The 19,494-nt window shown below is 33.0% G+C and overlaps 1 protein-coding gene across 1 annotated transcript; it reads left to right on the top strand.

Annotated features, from left to right (window-relative positions):
• The first annotated feature begins 14,047 nt into the window (after positions 1 to 14,047).
• Positions 14,048 to 17,859, top strand: LOC18055000 (protein SMAX1-LIKE 5). The gene is made up of 3 exons (XM_006453169.2): positions 14,048 to 15,309; positions 15,922 to 16,135; positions 16,218 to 17,859. Exons 1-3 carry the CDS (start codon positions 14,057 to 14,059, stop codon positions 17,763 to 17,765), a joined length of 3,015 nt encoding a protein of 1,004 aa, XP_006453232.1. The 5' UTR covers positions 14,048 to 14,056; the 3' UTR covers positions 17,766 to 17,859.
• The last annotated feature ends 1,635 nt before the right edge of the window (positions 17,860 to 19,494 follow it).

The raw sequence follows: 19,494 nt of genomic DNA, 5'->3' as shown, positions 1-19,494 counted from the left end.
TATTTATTTTCTTTGTACAGTGTTTGGGCATATATTTTTAAAATTCCTTTATTCCTTTGTCTAGATCTGAATGTATATTCTTCTTTCCAAGAGAATTAACTTGGCGATGAGAGCCCACTTGGCCATAAAGATAAAAATGTGACTAGATACGAAAAAGCTTTTCTTGATTCGATTCTTTGGGCATGATTTATCTAACAATTTTATATTATTTTCTTACAGAATAAAGGACCTGTAAAAGGTGTAAAAGGTGGAGAAAACTTTTGACTACAACAGTTGGTGCGTTGGAATATATCATGGATGTACGCTTGCAAACTTAGCACTGTTATTTTAATGACTTAAATTCCAAAAGCTTCAAAACTAATCGACATTTGTAAAGGTAACATAAGTAATATTAATTATTAGCGACCACCACATAATTTTGTACTTTAATCTTTCTTAATGTGATCTTAAATAGTTTTATATGGATGCAAAAGTAAAATATCTTAACATTTGTCTTAATCCAATTATTTTTTTTCAGATCTTGACCTCTAAAACTTTATCCCTATTACCTTTAGTCCCATATATCTGTTTCTAGCCCGACGCTTAACGTGTCAAAAATAAGTGATTGTTATGTGTGTGATAATAATTTGTTATTTTATCATTATTAATATGATAATTTCATAGTACCAGTGAACGACACGTTATGTGTTGCATTATTTTGAACATAAATTTTGTATATTAGCTTTAAAAAATATTATTACTCTATACGTAGATATGTTTAAATATACCTATATCATGATACATATATGATTTTTTTCCTTATTTTTCAAAATTACAATTGCAAATCTATTGATAGGTGCAACCTTAATCAGTGCCTAAAAAGGAAAACAAAATATGTGATATCCCGTCCACAAGAGTGGAAGTATGTAACATCCCACATCATTAGCGAGTGAGTTCCAGAATTTGTTTATAAGCCAGGAGCTCTCCCAACTAAATAGATACATTTTGGGTTGCAAAGCCTAATAACAAAATCATGATTGATCATGTGTCCAAAGCAAACAATATATGTTCGGTTGTTGGGTCTGAACTGTTACATAATACATAAATAGGTAGGGCACTTTCCAAAAGTCATAACTTGAGATACATGTGTTTATTTTAAATATATAATCTACCGTTTCGTATGTATAGTGTTCGTTTTGGGGGTATAATATATTATTTTGAAGCTATGTGTATAATATAAATATGTCTCTTTTGGGTTTATAATATATTGTTTTGTGTGTATAATGTATATAGTATACCATTTAAAAGCTTGGCATATAATATACAAGTGTGCAACCATTTTGTGCGTATAATTTACCGTTTCGAAACTTGTAATGAGGTGAACCACAAATGTCCATTTTGGGTGCATAATATACCATTTTGAAACTGGGAAGGAGACTAACCAAATGCAAAATTACTTACTTCATTCTGCCCCATGGGGTATCTTCTGAAGGTCATAACTTGGGACCATTTCAAAGCTTGCAACGAGATGAACCAAATCTAAAACCGTTTGCTTCATTTTGCTCCATGGCCCAGCCAGAAATTCAACTTATTTCCTAATTGTTTTTTAGTTTTAAGATATTTTTCTATTTTTTTAGTTTCTTTTAGGATTTTTATCTTTATTTTTCCTAAATATTGGATTTGAGCATTGTTTATTTTGGATTTCTTATTTAGATTAGGGTAATTTTATTATAAAATAATATTTTAAATTTGCTTATTTTGATAAATTTACGATATTTAGGGTTACTAGATAAAGGAGTTCAAAACTCTAATTTTGTTAATTCAAACTTTTTCAATAAAACTTTTAATATTCAGAAACTTTGTTTCTCTTATCAATCAAATTCTTATGTTTCCGCATCGTCAAAAAGTTGAATTAGATAATTTGTATTATGCATGTAACTGCTTTTAAGGAAATTTAAATGCAAGGAAATTAAAATAGTAGAGTATTGACAATGCATAAGAACAATACTACAGTTGAAGAACGCAAGTCAGTAGTGTCACTCTCAGAGGCTCCAAAATGGGCCAATTGGGCAGTCACGCGCGTACCGTACATGCATGCATATATATTCTCAATTCTGAATCCCTGAAAATCTGCTGATGATCGATGTGAATTAATTCATAGAATCTTTGAATTCAGTCTCACCCCAGAAATTACAAACACAAAACAGATGTCGCGTCTTTGTTTTCTTTATTCGTTTCATTCATTTCTTTCGCAATTTGTTTTCATGTTCTTGTAGCTACATGAAACTACGCACAGTGATTATATCCTCTAGGACAATAATTAATGCCTTGAAAACAAACTGATATGAGATATATTTGTTACCTGCTTGTAATATTGGGCGTATCTTTTGTGTGATAATGATTTCAAAAAGACATTGTTCACTGTAAAATAAAAAATAAAAATGAAACCTTCATCCATTGGTGATGTAGTTATGACAATATAAAATTTGGTGTTCCAACTGTGTAATCTAATAGATGTGACATATTTAGAAGATTACTTATCTTTATTATTTGAATTAATTTGTATAAAGCTCACTTATATGGCGAACTATAAAATTAATTTACAGCTCAACTCTGTGAGTGTAACGTTACTCAACCATATAATAATGAAGCTATTATTGCTTTGCTTTGGTTATGTACAGCTTTTAAACATTTTTGTATAAGAAGAAGTCTCTCTCTTTGATTTAAGTTAATCCACCAACACTCACGCTCCATATATGAAACTGTCTATTTTAAACCCATAACACGCATTTCGAAGGGTCTGCTTTGAACGGTACATCCCCATTTACTGATTTGCAGACAAAGAATATTTGTTATTGTTACGTTCCTGTGTGTGCCGTAAGCATGATACGGTTTTAGCTAGTAAGCTAGGCTTTTGTTTGTCTTGTTCTGTAAGTTGTTCGAAGATAGGACGTACATGCCCATAAAAAGCTGGTTACGTTGCTTGCAATTTCTCTGACATTCTTCATATCTGAGTTAATTGAGAGGATGATGAGGTGGGGGAGCGAAGCCTTTTGTCGTCAATTATTAGTTCGGTGCAAGCTTTTGTCCACCAATTACATGTGACTTCCCTGTTTATGGGGACACCTATATTGGACCTTTTTTATTGTGAAATTTACCATTAAATTGTCAGAAAAATAGTATGCCTATTATCAAGTTACAAAACAAAGGAAACCAACTGGCCCTTAGCCCAGTGGCCAGGACACTGCACTCACAACTGTGAGCGCTGTGGTTCGAGTTCCCACAACGTATGTAGGGGTTTATTTCATTTCTTAATCATTAAGTGAAGGTAATTTTTTTCCTTTCGAAATGTGAGTGGAGTAGACACCCCTCGAATATTAGAGAGAGTAAAATCTGGGCAGTGTTATATAAGAATCTGGGCAGTGTTATATAAGAATTAATGTAAATTAGGCTCAGTAATTGTCTGATCGTAAATATCAGTTGTAAATCTCATGTAATATGATTTGTAATCTGAGCATTAGTCTCATGTAATTAAAAAAAAAATTACAAAACAAAGGAATGACAACAATGCAGTGGTCGTTGATCTCAAACCTAACCCCATCTCAATACCTTGAGAAATTTTAGAATACCTCAAATGTATTACAATTAATTAATACATACATGATATGTGTAGTTGAATTTAATACAACCGCCACTTGCATGATGGTGGTTCAAAATAAATACACACATGTCATGGCATCATTTGCTTGTATGACCGACATGGTACCTCAAATGTATTCTAAAATTTCTCTCAAACCTCTATTAATTCTTAAAGAAAGAGATTTTATCAGTCAAATCTATTTGCCAATAACAAAACATCCATATCAATTTGCCAATTTATGTTATAATGACAAGTCATGATTTGTTATATAACTACGAACTTATAATTCTCGCTTATATATATGTACATCCTTAGATGTGGGTGTCTTCAATTTTTTTTTTTAATACGAACTCACTACAAGAATTATATTTTTTCGCGACCATATTTTCTGTGACGATATAATTTGTCACATAATGTCACTTTTTACGACCATAGGCGATCTCGTCGCTAAATGTCTTTTTTTTTGTGACCAAAATTAAGTTCATCACATAAACTCATTTTTTGCGACCAAACACAATTTTTTTCGCAAAAGCATTTGTCAATTATATATATTTTTAATTTATTTGCGACCAAAAACACTTTCGCCACAAATTGTATACTTTCAGTGACCACTTCAAGATTTCATCGCAAAAAAGAAAGTGGTAAAATTAATATGTGACTTCTTTTTTGGGACAAAACCAAATTTTCGTCTCAAAATATCTATTTTTTTGCGACCCCTTTCAAGTTGTCCCAAAAAGTCAAAAGCTTTTGGTGGGTAATCTACTGCCAACCAAATTATAAAAAGATATTTATAACATTTGTTGTGACAAAATCATTATTTGGTCGCTAAAAATGAAATATTTTGGCGGAATTGAACCGCTTTACACAATTAAACTCAATTTGAACATGTTTTTGCGACCAAATTTAAATGTGGTCGCAAAAGACTAGCATGTTATATATATTTGTATTATTCTTCTCTCTTTCATTTTTATCTCTAAGTTCTCTCACTCTTATAATTCTCATTCTCTTCTTCTCACTCTATCTTCCTAGCTTATTTTCCTTACAAACTTTTTTTTATTTTTTTGTTACATAATTTTATTTAATTATCATGAGTAGAAGTTAACTAACCTTTGAGCTTTTTTTGTAGAAATTAAATATTGAAGATCATATACAAAGAGGTGAAGAAAATCAAGATGCAAGGAGGTGAGGAAAATCAAGAAATTTATGAATAAATATAGTTGTTCCCAAATATTACAATGTTATTTGAAGATCATTATGTAATTATTCCCAAATGTTCCAATTATTATAATTGTCCTTAATTATTAAAGAAAAATTAAACAAATTAAAATTTTATAAAATTATATTTAAAATATAATATTATATTTAAATTTTTTTCGACCAGTTTGAGTATGGTCGCAAATATTCTAAACCTGTGACGAAATAATTGATTGAAAAAAAGTAACGGAGAAAAAGTGAAATTATATTTTGCGACCATTTGTTTCGTCGCAAAAAGTTATTTTCTTTGCGACCAACTTATAAAGTGGTCGCGGATGCTTTTACTCGACAAACCTAATGTGACAAACTTGCGACCATAATTTGCTTTTGCGATGAATTTATTGATCGCAAATGACCATCTAGTAGTGACTTACTGTTAAGCCACAATTTAAAAACGTGTTCACATGAAAAAAAAATGAGGGCGTCCGCACTAAAGAAATACCACACACACACACACACACACACACACACACATACATACCTACATACATACATACATGCATATATCTTTTTGTATGAATATAACATATGTAATTCCATAATTTTTTTTTAATTTTCTAAACTCAACTTCAAATACAAATACCAAATAAATATCTTTTTTATTTTTATCTAATTTGTGTCCTTAAAAAAGTTGTTTTAAACTGGCTAAAAAAAATTGAAGAAAACTTTGTGCGTGCGGGGATTTGCGTCAATAAAATTGCAAATTGTGTTCTTACGCTTGATTTTGTAAAAGTACAAGGGCCGTATGTTATTACCATATTAACAGGTTACTGCAAATGGGCCTGGAAAAGTCTGGTCCAAATGAAATTAACGGCCCGTGATAACTTGAAATTTCCATAGAACGAGATATGTGTGCGTGTGCGTGTGTGGAGGAGTACTTAGAACTAATCTCATTTGACCAAATCCATGAATTTAATGGATCCACAGATGAGACTGGATTGGGAAAATTAAACATTCACTTTCAATACGATTATATAGCCAAAAATGCTACATCCATTGTAAAGAGTAATGAGATCAAATTATGTATGATAATTATCATTTATTTGAGAATTGCTACATCACATATGTTACCACGCTATTTAGGATGAAAAGTTATGAAAAAAGAATTGAAATGTGAAAAAATTATAATTTTAATATAATTTTTTTCTGATAATTAATAAAACTAAGAGGATGTATGCGATAAGGGTGGATTAATTATTCTTTTCATTTTGTTAATTTTTTTAAATTTTATTAATTAATATGCTTGTTTTATAGAAAGGTAAAGGAGATAAAGGATTTATGTGTATCGGGATTGGCAATAAAAAGAGAGAGTGGCAGTAATGATGACGGTTTAGGTTGTCATTTTTTTTTTCTTTTTTTCTTTTTTTTTCTTTTTTGGGGTAAATTAGGTTGTCATTGTTAAGGGAAAGAGAAAGAGGTGAAGAAAAGAACATACATTACATTACATGCTTTCATTTCATGCCTTTTCTTTTTCTGTTTTCTTTCACTTTTCTTCTTTGCTTTCTGGTGACCCACTTTAATCATTTTCTTTGATTTCAGTAACCCCAAAAAATAAAAAAAGAGGCTTTTCCCCTTCACTTAATATTCCACGATCTGTCTGTCTAGTGCTTACTATATATCATCTATCAATTTGTACTCTATTTATCTCTCCAATCTCAGTTTATATATATAAAATAATAGATATAAAAATATGAACCAAATATAGGGCAATTTGATTAAATAGATTCAAGTATATAGTTTGGACATTTTTACTTCCATTTCTCAATTTTTGTGGAAAGGAATTTGTTATTTTCTTGTGGGGTAAAATTTCTTTAGAATTTATTGGAGTTAAGTTCCTCCTTGCAGTCGTTTTTCGCACTACAACTCATTGTTTTTGTGCTAATAAAGATTGGTCTCAATTGATATATATATATATACATAAAGTCATAGGATTTATAATGTAATATTCTTTTTAAAAAAAATTATGAACAGATACAAACAAACAAAAATTCACTAATTAAATACATTTATGAAACATGGATGAAGGCCATAACGATAATATAATAGTATTAGTGATGTACATTGTTGCTGTGCGAAGAAGGCCATAATTTTTTTCCTTTCCCTATTTGTAGGATTAGGGATATGCCAAGGAAAAGTGCAAGTGTTTCATAATTTAGTACTTTGTCGTCAAATGATGCTTGGAATCATCTGCAGAGTGATTATAAATCACATTGATGATTGAACAAGCTAGCTAGCTACCTGCATCTGGCCTTTTGCATGCATGGCAAAAGTTAATAATTGCATGCAGTTCAGTGATTTTGATGGTGAAAAAGTTAATTGATTAATTGCATGCATAACCCCACTTCTCATATATATATATATATATAGTACATGTAACAATACATACATACATACTCATTATTACAATATGTATTAGTCATCTATGTGTATGACGCAACTCTTTTGATGAGAGAGAAGCAAATACGCGCGCACACACACACACATGTGCTTGCATGGCAACACCAATTGATTCCGCAGAATGAGAGAGAACTTCCTTTGTGGAGAAAAGCTCTCTTTAGCTCGTTATTAAGCCACTAGTACTGCACTCACTGAGCAAAAAATTTAATATTAATGTCTTATAAAAAAATTAGTGAACCCGACTATCTAATTTCAAAACACCAGGCTTATCGGGGCACTCATGCTTTGGGTTGAATTTAATATCTCTCTTAAAATGATACAAGATTACAATGTGTTTTCATGTTGATGAATAGCTTGACATTGATTAATTAGTAAAAGAGGGTATCAAATATATAGGTTTGGAAAATAGTGGACTCAAATGTCTCGATGAAAGATCAATGTGCCACTCACTCGAAATCAATTTACGTCTACTCATAAATATAACAATCAAGTCTAATTAAAATTAATCTTATGTAGGTTTTTTTTTTCTGTTGAATAGTGTGATATCTAAACATCCTATGGAAACAATATTAAATAACAAAAGTTAAAAGTTTTTTAAGCATCTTATGTAAACAATTTAATGAAAGGCACATAATTAAAGATTATCACATATAAACTTTATTATCACAAGGAAACAAGAACCGTGAATATTAAAGCACATATGTATAGAATTAATTAAATAAAAATATTTTATTTCATTGAATAGGATTTCTGGTTTCTATGCTTGATCTTAGTTCAAAATTTTAGATAGATATAGAAAGATCGAGAACAATAGAACCAATAGTGTCGGTTTCATTGAGTGACAAGTTGACAATGAGATTTTTGAGCTAAATGAAATTAATATTGGTAAGTAACTAGTGGAATTAATTCATTAATCTTTATTGTCAAACGCTTATTAATATATATATGAGTAATGCTATATATATTTTGTATTTGAGTAATAATATAACCACAAACTCTTGTATAAACTTATTATGTATAAACTGATTTGACGTTAATTCATTGATTGAATTAAATATTTTTTAGCCTATATGATTTATTTATATTTTCATTCAACCAATAAATTAATGTCACATCAGTTTGTACAAGAATTTGTGGTTATATCATCACCCTTTGTATTTATACTTGCGATACAAAATTTATTTCCCATGTTATTTTCTATAATATTACAAGTTGAGAGCTAAGTTTTATAACGCAAGTGATCGATATATATGACTATTGATTGGTATTCGTAAAGACTGTATATGTACGAAAATTGTAAACTTTGAATAATAACTCTGGTCGTATGTAATAATATTATTAATTTTTTTTAATTTCAAGAGTAAATTGAATTAAAACTAAGTTAATGTGATAATGTCGTTGGATTGGAACAGTAGTGCTCAGTGCTCACTAGTCTCCATGCCACGCTCATTGGGACACTAACAACTGCTGCGCTTCTACTCCTCCTGTCCTTGAGAAAAGCAATGGGAATGTTATGAGAGAAGAGAAATAGGAATTGGGAATTTGGAAAGAAGTAAAGAAAAAGAAAAGCAAAAGATTAAAAAGGGAAAAAAAAATGGAGATTACGAAAATAACACATGATATGATGTGTAGTGTGCTGCTGTCCAGACCCAGACACATTTATTGTATAAAGTTGCACGCTCTCTTTTCCACTTTTTGAAGTCAGGAATGAATTGCATTAAATTGGCAGAGTTCAGTGGTGTGAAAACAAAATTAGATTGTAATTTTCGAAAGCATTTTTCTTGCAATTTGTATTATTGCAGGTCCCATGATATATCTATAAACCTTAATTACAACCAAAGTGATGAGGCCTACCAGCCAACATTCTCTTATTCCTTTTTCTTTCCTCCTCACATTCCAAAAGTTTTAGAGACCTATATTGTTGCATCTACAAAGAGGTCATGTTTAACACTTTAAACAAGTGCTAAGTATTTATCGAAGACATTAAAGCTAATCTCATAGAGGAAACTGATTGGAAAAGTCTATATACCCATATTTGAATTCTCTCTCAATATAACCTGATTGGAAAATGGTCAAATCTCTCATGCTATTTGTTGAAATTAATTAATTGTTTGTCCCATCTTACATGTTTCAAAACCCATCAAAATTTTTCATTCTTCAAACAGTTCTATTAACTTTTCACTTATTATATCTTTTATTATAATACCGTTGGAAATTTTTATCATTCAATGATGAATTTTACCACATCATGAGTAAAATAGTAATAAAGATACCAAAGAAAATATTGAAAATTAATATACTTTTTAACAGTTAGTGGTTTTGATAGTTTTTCTGAACATGCGATGGGATAATGATTAACTTGGTAAAACAACATAAATATTTTTTTAGTATAAAAAAAATGAAGTAATAAAAAATTTAAAGAAAAGGATGGAAAAATTCGTGGTTATAGGAATATGATACAATTATGATTGCTTTATTTGTTACTACATTGCAGCATAAAAGTGCTTGGTCTTATTGCGCGGCTCAATTTAATGACACAAATTTTATGTTTCTCACTTGTTTAAGATTGGAACTCAATGGACGACACAATTCCTAACCCTACAATCATCTCCTTTTTATTTTGTAATTTTTGTCTTATCTTTTGTTTTGTTCTACAGAGGTGGACTCGGTCCAATAATAAACTCTGAGAAAAAAATAAAAAATAAAAAATCAATTTGTATAAATAATATTTTGTCACAAATATGTCAATTCATATGCTGCTGTTACTCAATGAAGAAACCTACAGACCAAAACAAAACAAAACAAAACAAAAAAAAAAAAAAAGGAAAGAAAGAAAAGAAAAAAAGAGAAGAAAAGCAATTGTAGTTCGAAAGAATAATGACCATGGTAGTAGAAACATTTTTGTTATTTATCTTGTGGTTAGTGGGCCTAAATGTCGTAATTAACGTGGCTAAAAAAATTGCCCTTTCCTACTTTTTTGAAAATTTGTTCGTAAAAATGCAAACCAAATCATTCGAAAGCCAAAGACGTCGCATTCATTTCACAAAGAAATTGTGCAATTTATCAATTAATCCACAAAGGGATACTTTTCTTCCAAGTAGAGAAACCCAATTCATTTGCTCACCTTTAAAACTTTGATATATTATGTCCCAATGATTTGAGCACCACAATGATCTCTTTAGCTAAAGGCCATTGATCACCAAAAAATTGAACCTTATCATCATTACTCAAAGCACTCGAGTGCTCCATTAATAAGCGGGTGCCCCACTTATCATATACTACTAACATATTACAATTTACTAGCTCATGTTCATGGATGCCATATTAATATTATTAATTGTTGAAAGGATGTTAATTAATACGAGGAAGGACTTCAAATTAAAATTTCATATTTCGAACTGTTAGCTTACCTGGAATTTCAAACTTTTCTTCTAAAATATGCAAATGATTTTTTTTTTAATAATTACTATTCCTAAGATTTATGATATGTTCAATTGCCTCCTAAATAAAATTCTTGCCTTAGCCACTAATCCAAGCTCCACCTTTTCACCTTATGTTAACCTAGACGATATCTATGACTTTCAACTGTAAAAGTGCTAATTGCTATGCAATAAAAGTTCAATTTCGGAAGACTTTGTTTGAGTGGATGCTATTTTTTTCTACTTTTTATAATTTGACCAAAGTGATATTTTCTATTTTAAGCTTAATAATTTCAATGGAGCCGCTGTTTAATTGTGCAAAACTAATAATGACAATACAGATGTGCAAATTAGTTATTGCAAGAACAATTTGGATTAAAATGTATCATAAACTTGTATTTTTCAGTAATTGCAAAATTTTCGTGGAAGGACTGTAGAAACCTTATCGTTATGATCGATATGTATACAGGAAAATTTGATGAATATAACTTTATTCAGTCATAAATCATTGGTATTCTCAAGCTTTAACATTTTGAATGTGCTTTCCAGATGCATTCAAAGGGGCATTCTTGCTTTGGTAAATTCTATCTTTTGGCTCTTTTTTTTTTTTTTTAATTTGATTTTCTCTATAAAACTTGGGAAAATAAAAGGAGTAAAGAACCCTTTGAATAATTTAACTTTTATACACTATAGTGTAGATGCTATTCTTGGGAGGCACGCGTAGTTTCTACAATATATATATCAAGCAGTCTCTTGTTCAATTAACTTTTTTCACTCTTAATTTTTTGATATCCTCAAAATGAAATCCAAATCCACTTTCTTTTTATTATTGTTAAATATTCAATTCAATGAGTATTTTAGATATTACGATTGTAGACATGTTTCTCATGTCTTCGATCGATATGATGATCTTTTTCTGCTCACATATTCAGAGAAATAAATTTGTTTAACGATGCTGATGGCTTGCCATTTTATCAGCTTAGTTAGTTCATATATATTCTTTCTATTATTCGATTTTTGCACTGCATGCATTACATTGTTTCTTTTATTTTCGTAAGATAATATATTGAGGGCAAAGGCCCGTTATGCCCATCTATTTAATTGTATCTTTTTTTTAATAATTCATTTGAAAAATAATCATTCCTCGCACTCGGCATGCACCCACAAAAGAAACTTGAACTCGAGAGAGAGGCGACTTATCAACCATTAATGGTTATGTTTCATTATCTTGAAGTTTTTTGTTTTTGAAATCACCTATTCTACCCATTTCTTACTTTATTGTTTTTGCCTTTTTCTTTTGGCCAGCCTTTAGTTTTTCTCTCAAGCCTAGGTAACAGGTTTATGTACAAGTTTACCGCAAGAAAAGCATTAAAAGAGCTATACCTATATAGATCAATGAAAAGCAATGACATGATGTAATTAATTTTCCCACATTTCAATTTTCAGTCTCCTGTAGATTAATAGCAAGCAACTAAACACAGGCAGTAAAAAGCATGCAACTGGATAATTGTTAGTGGAAAAAAGAGATTTGAAAGTAGTCAAAAAGGTTTATGTACCAAAAGTCCATTGTCAAATTCTTTCTTCAGACCATATTGTTTTTTGGTCTACACAAGCAGATGCAGACACGGCAATAGTCTTCATTACATGAGCATGAAATGTGGACGTAATTTTGTCCACAATAACAGTTCATTTCAGTTTTTTAAATTTTGTCCGCAATAACAGTTCATTTCTGTTTTTTAACTTCCTTTATTTGGTTTGCAAAATAAAAAAGCCTTATAAAGTGATGTTGTTTGTTGGAAATGAAATGGAGGATTAAGACAAAAGGTCATTGCTGCTGCAGTTTTGCAGAAGAGAGATGAAGAAAAAGGAGCCAATAATGCTATGTAGGATAGCAGACAGAGCGTTGCTTTTTGGGTACTTGGGGAATAAAATGCTGTCTCCCTACTAGGATTGGCCCGAGAATAAAAATCCATATGGTTTATATCAATCTAATTTAATTATATATAAAGCAAATGCTCATATAATTTTAAAAAAGAACACTCAGAGACTTCAAATTTTACCCTAACATATAGTAGACCATTAGGGATGAACCATTTTTATTAGTGTTTCTATTTATTTATTTGGAGACATCAAACATTCTCTCGGCTTTCGTTTATTGGGATTTATTCAATGGTGAGAATTGAGATCAGTTTCAGAAATAGGCACCAAAAGACTGCCCATTCAATGGCTCAAACTGAAAAATCAATTTTTATGTTCATGTTTGAAACAGTGACGGGTTTAACTTATACATTACAACAAAAAAAACTTATTGAATTTTCTTTTTCTATTTTTGCAAAAAGTATAACAATTCTACTAACTCTTCTTTTTTATCTCTCATCTCATCACACTCTGGCTTCTTTTCCACCTTTTCTCTTTAGTTACTTTTTTTGAATTTCTGCTGGCTTTGTCTGTCCATTCAAAGGGGGGTGATCTGGAAAAAGGAGGGGAGCTCTCTGTGAACTTTGAGTAAAATTTTGAATTGTGGGTCATGTTTATTAGACCCTTTTTATGAAACCCCATTTGCATAAAAATAACACAGCAGAAAGGAGTTAATTGCATTACTATTTATAATAAAATTGTACTAGATGTTCTTTAATTGTATAGCTGGATATTAAATTAAGAATAGGGTTAGATTGAAATCTTTCTTTTGCAGCTTTTCATCATCTGGGTTAAATTTTTTTATCTGACTTGAGTATCATGCCATTAACATTTTACTATATATATGCGTGTGTGTATATATACTTGCAAGTCCCAACAAGATGAATGTATAAATTAATGCTAAACTAAAGCCACCCTTTTTATATCACCTCATAGTTATTAACAATACATAATCTAGTGACACATTAGATTACCCTTTAGAGGGACATTGGGTGATTAAAAAGATGGTGCAAAATGTAATTGTTAACTGAAGAGAGAGAAAGCAAAGATGTGGCAAAGTTTAAAGTAAGGAAAAAAACAAAAAACAAAATAATTACACAACGACTTCAAGAAGTATAAAGAAGGTAGTTTGGTCTAGCATGGTCTTTCTAAAACTCTATACCCAGTTTCTCTCTTATAAGCTCATCTCTCAAAAATCTCACTCTTTTCTTTGTAATTTTCCCTTCAGTTTCTGACTTTTTGTTTCCTCTTAAGCCCAAAAGAGGAAGCTAAGCTTAGCTAAGCTTACAGCTTTTTTCTATAGCCAACAAAGAGGAGAAAAAATTTGGGGTGGTGAGCGGGTGAGGGTGAAAATATATAAGGAGAAAAAGAAAGAAAGTTGAGGCCTAGAGTTTTTGAAATTGTCATTAAATTTGGGGGGGTGTTTGGGGGGTGGGGTTTTGGCTAAGTTATGCGTTCAGGAGCTTGTGCAGTTCAGCAGACCCTAACAACTGAGGCTGCTTCGGTGTTGAAGCACTCTCTTGGCTTGGCAAGAAGGAGGGGCCATGCACAGGTCACTCCTCTTCATGTTGCTGCTACTTTGTTGAGTTCAAGAACCAGTGTTTTAAGAAGGGCTTGTCTCAAATCTCATCATCCTCATCAGCCACATCATCAAGCATCACATCCACTTCAATGCAGAGCTCTTGAGCTTTGCTTCAATGTGGCCCTCAACAGACTCCCCACAACTCCTGGTCCTCTACTCCATGGCCAGCCTTCTCTTTCCAATGCACTGATTGCTGCTCTCAAAAGAGCACAAGCTCATCAGAGGAGAGGCTGTATTGAGCAACAGCAGCAACAGCCTCTTTTGACAATCAAGGTTGAGTTAGAACAGCTCATAATATCAATTCTTGATGATCCAAGTGTCAGTAGGGTTATGAGAGAAGCTGGTTTCTCAAGTACAACCATCAAGAATCACATAGAGGACTCTTCAGCTTCTTCTGTCTTTCAGTGTTACACTTCCTCTGGTGGTGGGGTTTTTTCCTCTCCTTGTTCCCCTTCTTCTTCTGAAGCTCATCATTTCATAAACCCTAACACTTTCTGGCAAAACCATGCTCTTTTTTCCTCTCAAAAGCCAGCTTCTGTTAGCAAAGAAGACATCAAGCTCGTGTTTGAGGTCTTTTTGAGGAAAAAAAGAAGGAACACAGTGATAGTTGGTGACTGTTTGTCCATAACCGACGCTCTTGTTTTCGATTTCATGGGGAGAGTTGAAAGAGGAGATGTTCCTCAAGAGTTGAAACAAACTCATGTCATCAAGTTCCATTTTGCACCAGTTACTTTGAGGTTCATGAAAAAAGAAGAAGTTGAAATGAACCTCACAGAACTTAAAAGGAAAGTTGATTCTCTTACATCTGTCGGTGGTGGTGCAATTATCTACACTGGGGACTTGAAGTGGACAGTTGATCAACAAGAAAGTAATAATAACAACAATTTTAATGGAGAAATTGTATCTTGTTACAATCCCATTGATCATCTAGTTTCAGAAGTTGGAAAGCTGGTTTCTGACTGTAACAGTGCTTCAAGCACAAGGGTTTGGTTAATGGCAACAGCAAGTTACCAAACATACATGAAGTGCCAAATGAGGCAGCCTCCATTGGAGATTCAATGGGCACTTCAAGCTGTTTCTATTCCTTCTGGTGGGCTTGGTTTGAGTCTTCATTCTTCCAGGTAACTATCTCTTGCCTTAAACTGTACTTTTTTTTTAATAATAAATTTATTATGCATGTTGGTAAAATGGTAAAAATATGTAAATTCTTCATTGTTCGTCGTATTCTAAAGCTTTGATTTTGTACCCGTTCTTGTCTCTAAGCTTTCAGTTTATGGCCTGAATGAGGCCAAAACAACTGTGGTCTGTGAAAAGTAATGGTTGGTGAGACAGATAGGAATCACTGCCCCCCCTATGTTTTTACTTTGTTTTGTCAGCATGTAGCTAGCCTCTGCATATTTCAGATTTCTACTAGCAGAAATCAACAGAGAGAAGAGAGAGAATAAAGACGAAAAAAAGAGAAATGTTTTCTATGTTTAGGTGTTTTGACAGAAGTGCCCTTCATAATAAAAGGACCTGCTTACACTTGATAACATCAAATTAGACATTTAAAAAGTCCTCAAAATATGTTCGTTTTTATATTTATTTCAGACTTTTTTCCTATTTTTGTATTTAGTAAGAGTGATTTTGCAGTTGGACATATGACCTACTTGCACATAAAGTTTGTCAATCAACTTGCACATAGAGTTTGTAAATCTACTTGATTGATGTTGAAGTTATGGTTCTGCTTCCAGTGTGCACGAATCAAGGCTAACATTTTCCCAGAATCCATCACAAGTGTGGGAAACAAAGCCATTTGCAATCAAGGAAGAAGAAGATCATAAGCTCAACTGCTGTGCAGAATGCACTTCCAACTATGAAGAAGAAGCTCAATTATTCAAATCAGGCCAGAAAAAACTCCTGCCCCCTTGGCTACAACCACATAGTAGCAGCAATGCCAATCAAAAGGTAGTACAAATAAAATGATATCTATGTCATCTACTTTTTTTCATTCTGTTGAAAAGTCCTCTAAATTTTATTTCAATTTCAGGATGAATTGGTAGAGTTGAGGAGAAAATGGAACAGATCATGCCACAGCCTGCACCAAGGAAGACACACTCAAAGCCAATTCAGTTCAAATTTGTACAACAATCAAAGCTTAACTGGAAAGAGCTGCTCTTATGCCTCAACTTATCCTTGGTGGCCAAGTCAGAGCAGCATTTTCCTGGATTCGAATTCAATCTCCTTTGCAGAATCAGCAATGAAGCCTCATAATAGCTCCAATTCTGTGGCTAAATTCAGAAGGCAACAGTCTTGTAGTACTATTGAGTTCAATTTTGGTAATTGTACTAGAAAACCCCAAGGTGTTGAACCAAGGTTAGATTCTCTGAAGAGCAATGAAGGCAAAGAAGTAAAAATCACTCTTGCTCTTGGCAACTCTGAGCTGTCAGATTCAGCAAAGTTGCAAAGAAGTGATTTGTACAAGGTGTTGCAAGAGAACGTCCCTTGGCAATTCGATAGCATTCATTCAATTGTAGAAGTATTGGTTGAATGCAAATCAGCAAAGAAGGCAACTTGGTTTCTTCTACAGGGGAATGACACAATTGGTAAAAGGAGATTGGCACTTTCTATTGCAGAATCAGTTTTCGGGTCAACTGATTTGCTTTTTCACATCGACATGAGGAAAAGAAATGATGGTGTGAGTTCACACTCTGAAATGCTGATGGGGAAGTTGAAGAATTATGAAAAGTTGGTGGTCTTGGTTGAAGATATTGATTTGGCTGATCCCCAGTTCATTAAAATTCTTGCTGATGGATTTGAAAGTGAAAATTTTGGTCAAGTGATCTTTGTTTTAACAAAAGGTGACTCCTCTAACTACGAAGAAAGGATCGAGAATCAGGATTCTGTGATAAACATGACATTGAAGGTCAACGAAAGGAATCAAAATTTTGATCACAAGAGGAAGGCCGAGTGGGAATTTGCGAACAAGACCAAGAGTCCAAGAATTGATGAAAAGGAAGATGCAACTTCCGTGACTATTGATAATGTGAGCAGTGGCAATAAGAAAGACTTCTCAAGGCAGTCAAGTTTCAACACTCTTGATTTGAACATGAAAGCGGATGATGAGGATGACGAAGGTGAACAAAAACCAGGAGAATTGAGCCCAATTTCGAGTGATTTAACTCGCGAAAACATAACCAATCCTGCTCTATCAAATGGGTTTCTTGATTTGATCCAAAACCGTTTCGTCTTCAATCGAAACTCTTCCAATGATGGAAAGATCACGGGGTTTTTCTTGGCGAAGATGAAGGAGTCGTTTGATGAAATTTTCAAGCGACAAAACAAGGTAAATTTCAGTGTTGAAGAAAGAGTCTTAGAGGAGGTAATAATTGGTTCCGGTTTTTATCTTAACAGCTTGTTTGAAAAATGGTTAAAAGAAGTATTTCAAACAAGCTTGGAAGCAGTTAAAATTGGCGGGAAGGGAGGGGGTATAGAAATTAGGCTATGTTTTGGGTGTAAAAATGACAAAGTTTTTGCAAATTATGGATTTGGGGATTCATGCCTCCCCAAGAAAATCCAAATTGCATTGCTAGATTAAGGGGGAGGGGTCTTTTGTAAAATGTATCTTTAGATGTGCAACTCTTTACTTTCAAAATAGGATGTGTTTGTTCTTTTCATGTTCAGTTAAGTCTTATAAGATTTCAATGTTTTCTTTCATATTTCTATTTCATGCTTATCGCCTAAATACTGATTTTCCCAATAGGCTTAAAATCCAAATGCATCAATCCGAAATAGGACTTGTGGCTAAGCAATCATTACATTTGCTGTTTCTGATCCAAATTCTTTGATTAAGAGCTTTTCTCTCGAACTAGGAAAAAAAATTTTAAAAAACAATCAGTGTTTTCGCTAAAAGTCGAAAGATACGTGTGAGGAAAGTCATCTTTGACCACTTGCTTCCCACACAAAAGGCGAAATCAATTGAGTTATCTGCTCATATACTAAATTATTAGTTAAAATTTCTGATTAGAAAGTTATAAGTTTTGTTTTTTGTATGAAACAAGTCCATCGTTATTATTAGAAGTGTTAAATTATGCCAGTAACTTCTCGCATTTGCGTTTCCCCGAAGTTTTGAAGGAACCAAAATTTATCATTTTGATCAAATATCTACAGAAGTTTACAATTTGTGTCAGGTCCTCACGGGACCAGATGAGATATGATTTACCAATTTCAGTCTCGTCCCGTATATGTAAGTGGGATAAAAAAATGTCTCTCCCATCTTTATATTTTTTTAGGATAAAAATATATTTCAATCTTGTCCCAAAAGAGATGAAATCCCATGGGATCCTATCCAAATTGAAAAAAATTCACATCCTTAGTCAGTAATGAGACGGGATGTGATGAGATTTGTTAATCTCAGCCTCGTCCCATATATACAAGTGGGATAAAAAAAAATATCTCACTTCCATCTAGGGGTGGGCAAAATACCTGACCCGACCTGACTCGACCCGATCTAACCCAAAAATTTTAGGTTCAGATCGGATCGTATCAAGAATGAAACTCGATCATATGAAATATAGTAAACTCAATCGAGTTGTGATCGGGTCAGGTAAAACTCGATCGGGTTGCTTAAAAAAAAACCTAAACCTAAACACATGCACACTGCCACGCATTCACCCATACACACACACAAACACAAAACAAATTCACAAATCACAACAATACTCACACAAACACAAACAAGTCACAACTCACAAGACTCACACACACAACCCTCTTCAATCTTCATTACACAGTGACACTCAACGGCCACCGCCAAGGCGCCAACGGACGCCACACACTCTCCACTCTCCAGTCCCGTAATCTATTGCTGCCTCTTCGGTCAGTCCCCAAGATCTGCTGCTGCGTGTTCAGTCGTCTGCGATCTGCTGTTGTACGTCTGCCCATCTGCTGCTATACGTCCGCCCATCTGCTGCCGCGAAGTGAAACTGATCTGCTGCCCGTCCAGCCGTCCGTGATTTGCTGCCGTGGCCACCGATCTGTTGCTCCAACGCCCAAGCCTCCAACCCGAGTTTTATGGCCTTTGTGTTTTGAATTTGAAGCTTTCAAGTTTCATGATATATAATTATATATGCTTAATCCGACCCGTTTTTTATCTGAACTCGAGCCTACCCAAATTTAACTCGATTTTGGGACCCGATCCGAATATATATAAGATTGGATCGGGTTGGGTTGGGTTGTAAGTTAGGGTTGCATTCAGATTGATTTTTGTCCAACTCAAAATCTGATCGGGTTGACCCGAATCCGTCCACCCTTACTCCCATCCTTAT

Source organism: Citrus clementina, unplaced genomic scaffold (assembly GCF_000493195.1).
Source record: "Citrus clementina cultivar Clemenules unplaced genomic scaffold, Citrus_clementina_v1.0 scaffold_1, whole genome shotgun sequence".
In the NCBI taxonomy this organism is placed as follows: Eukaryota; Viridiplantae; Streptophyta; class Magnoliopsida; order Sapindales; family Rutaceae; genus Citrus; species Citrus x clementina.
This window is presented reverse-complemented; position numbering and strand designations above follow the sequence as displayed.

Coding starts and splice junctions, on each gene's coding strand:
- LOC18055000 (XM_006453169.2), top strand. CDS start 14,057: ATGCGTTCAGGAGCTTGTGCAGTTCAGCAGACCCTAACAACTGAGGCT. Junction 15,310..15,921: donor TTGAGTCTTCATTCTTCCAG/GTAACTATCTCT, acceptor TTCTGCTTCCAG/TGTGCACGAATCAAGGCTAA. Junction 16,136..16,217: donor GCAGCAATGCCAATCAAAAG/GTAGTACAAATA, acceptor TTTCAATTTCAG/GATGAATTGGTAGAGTTGAG.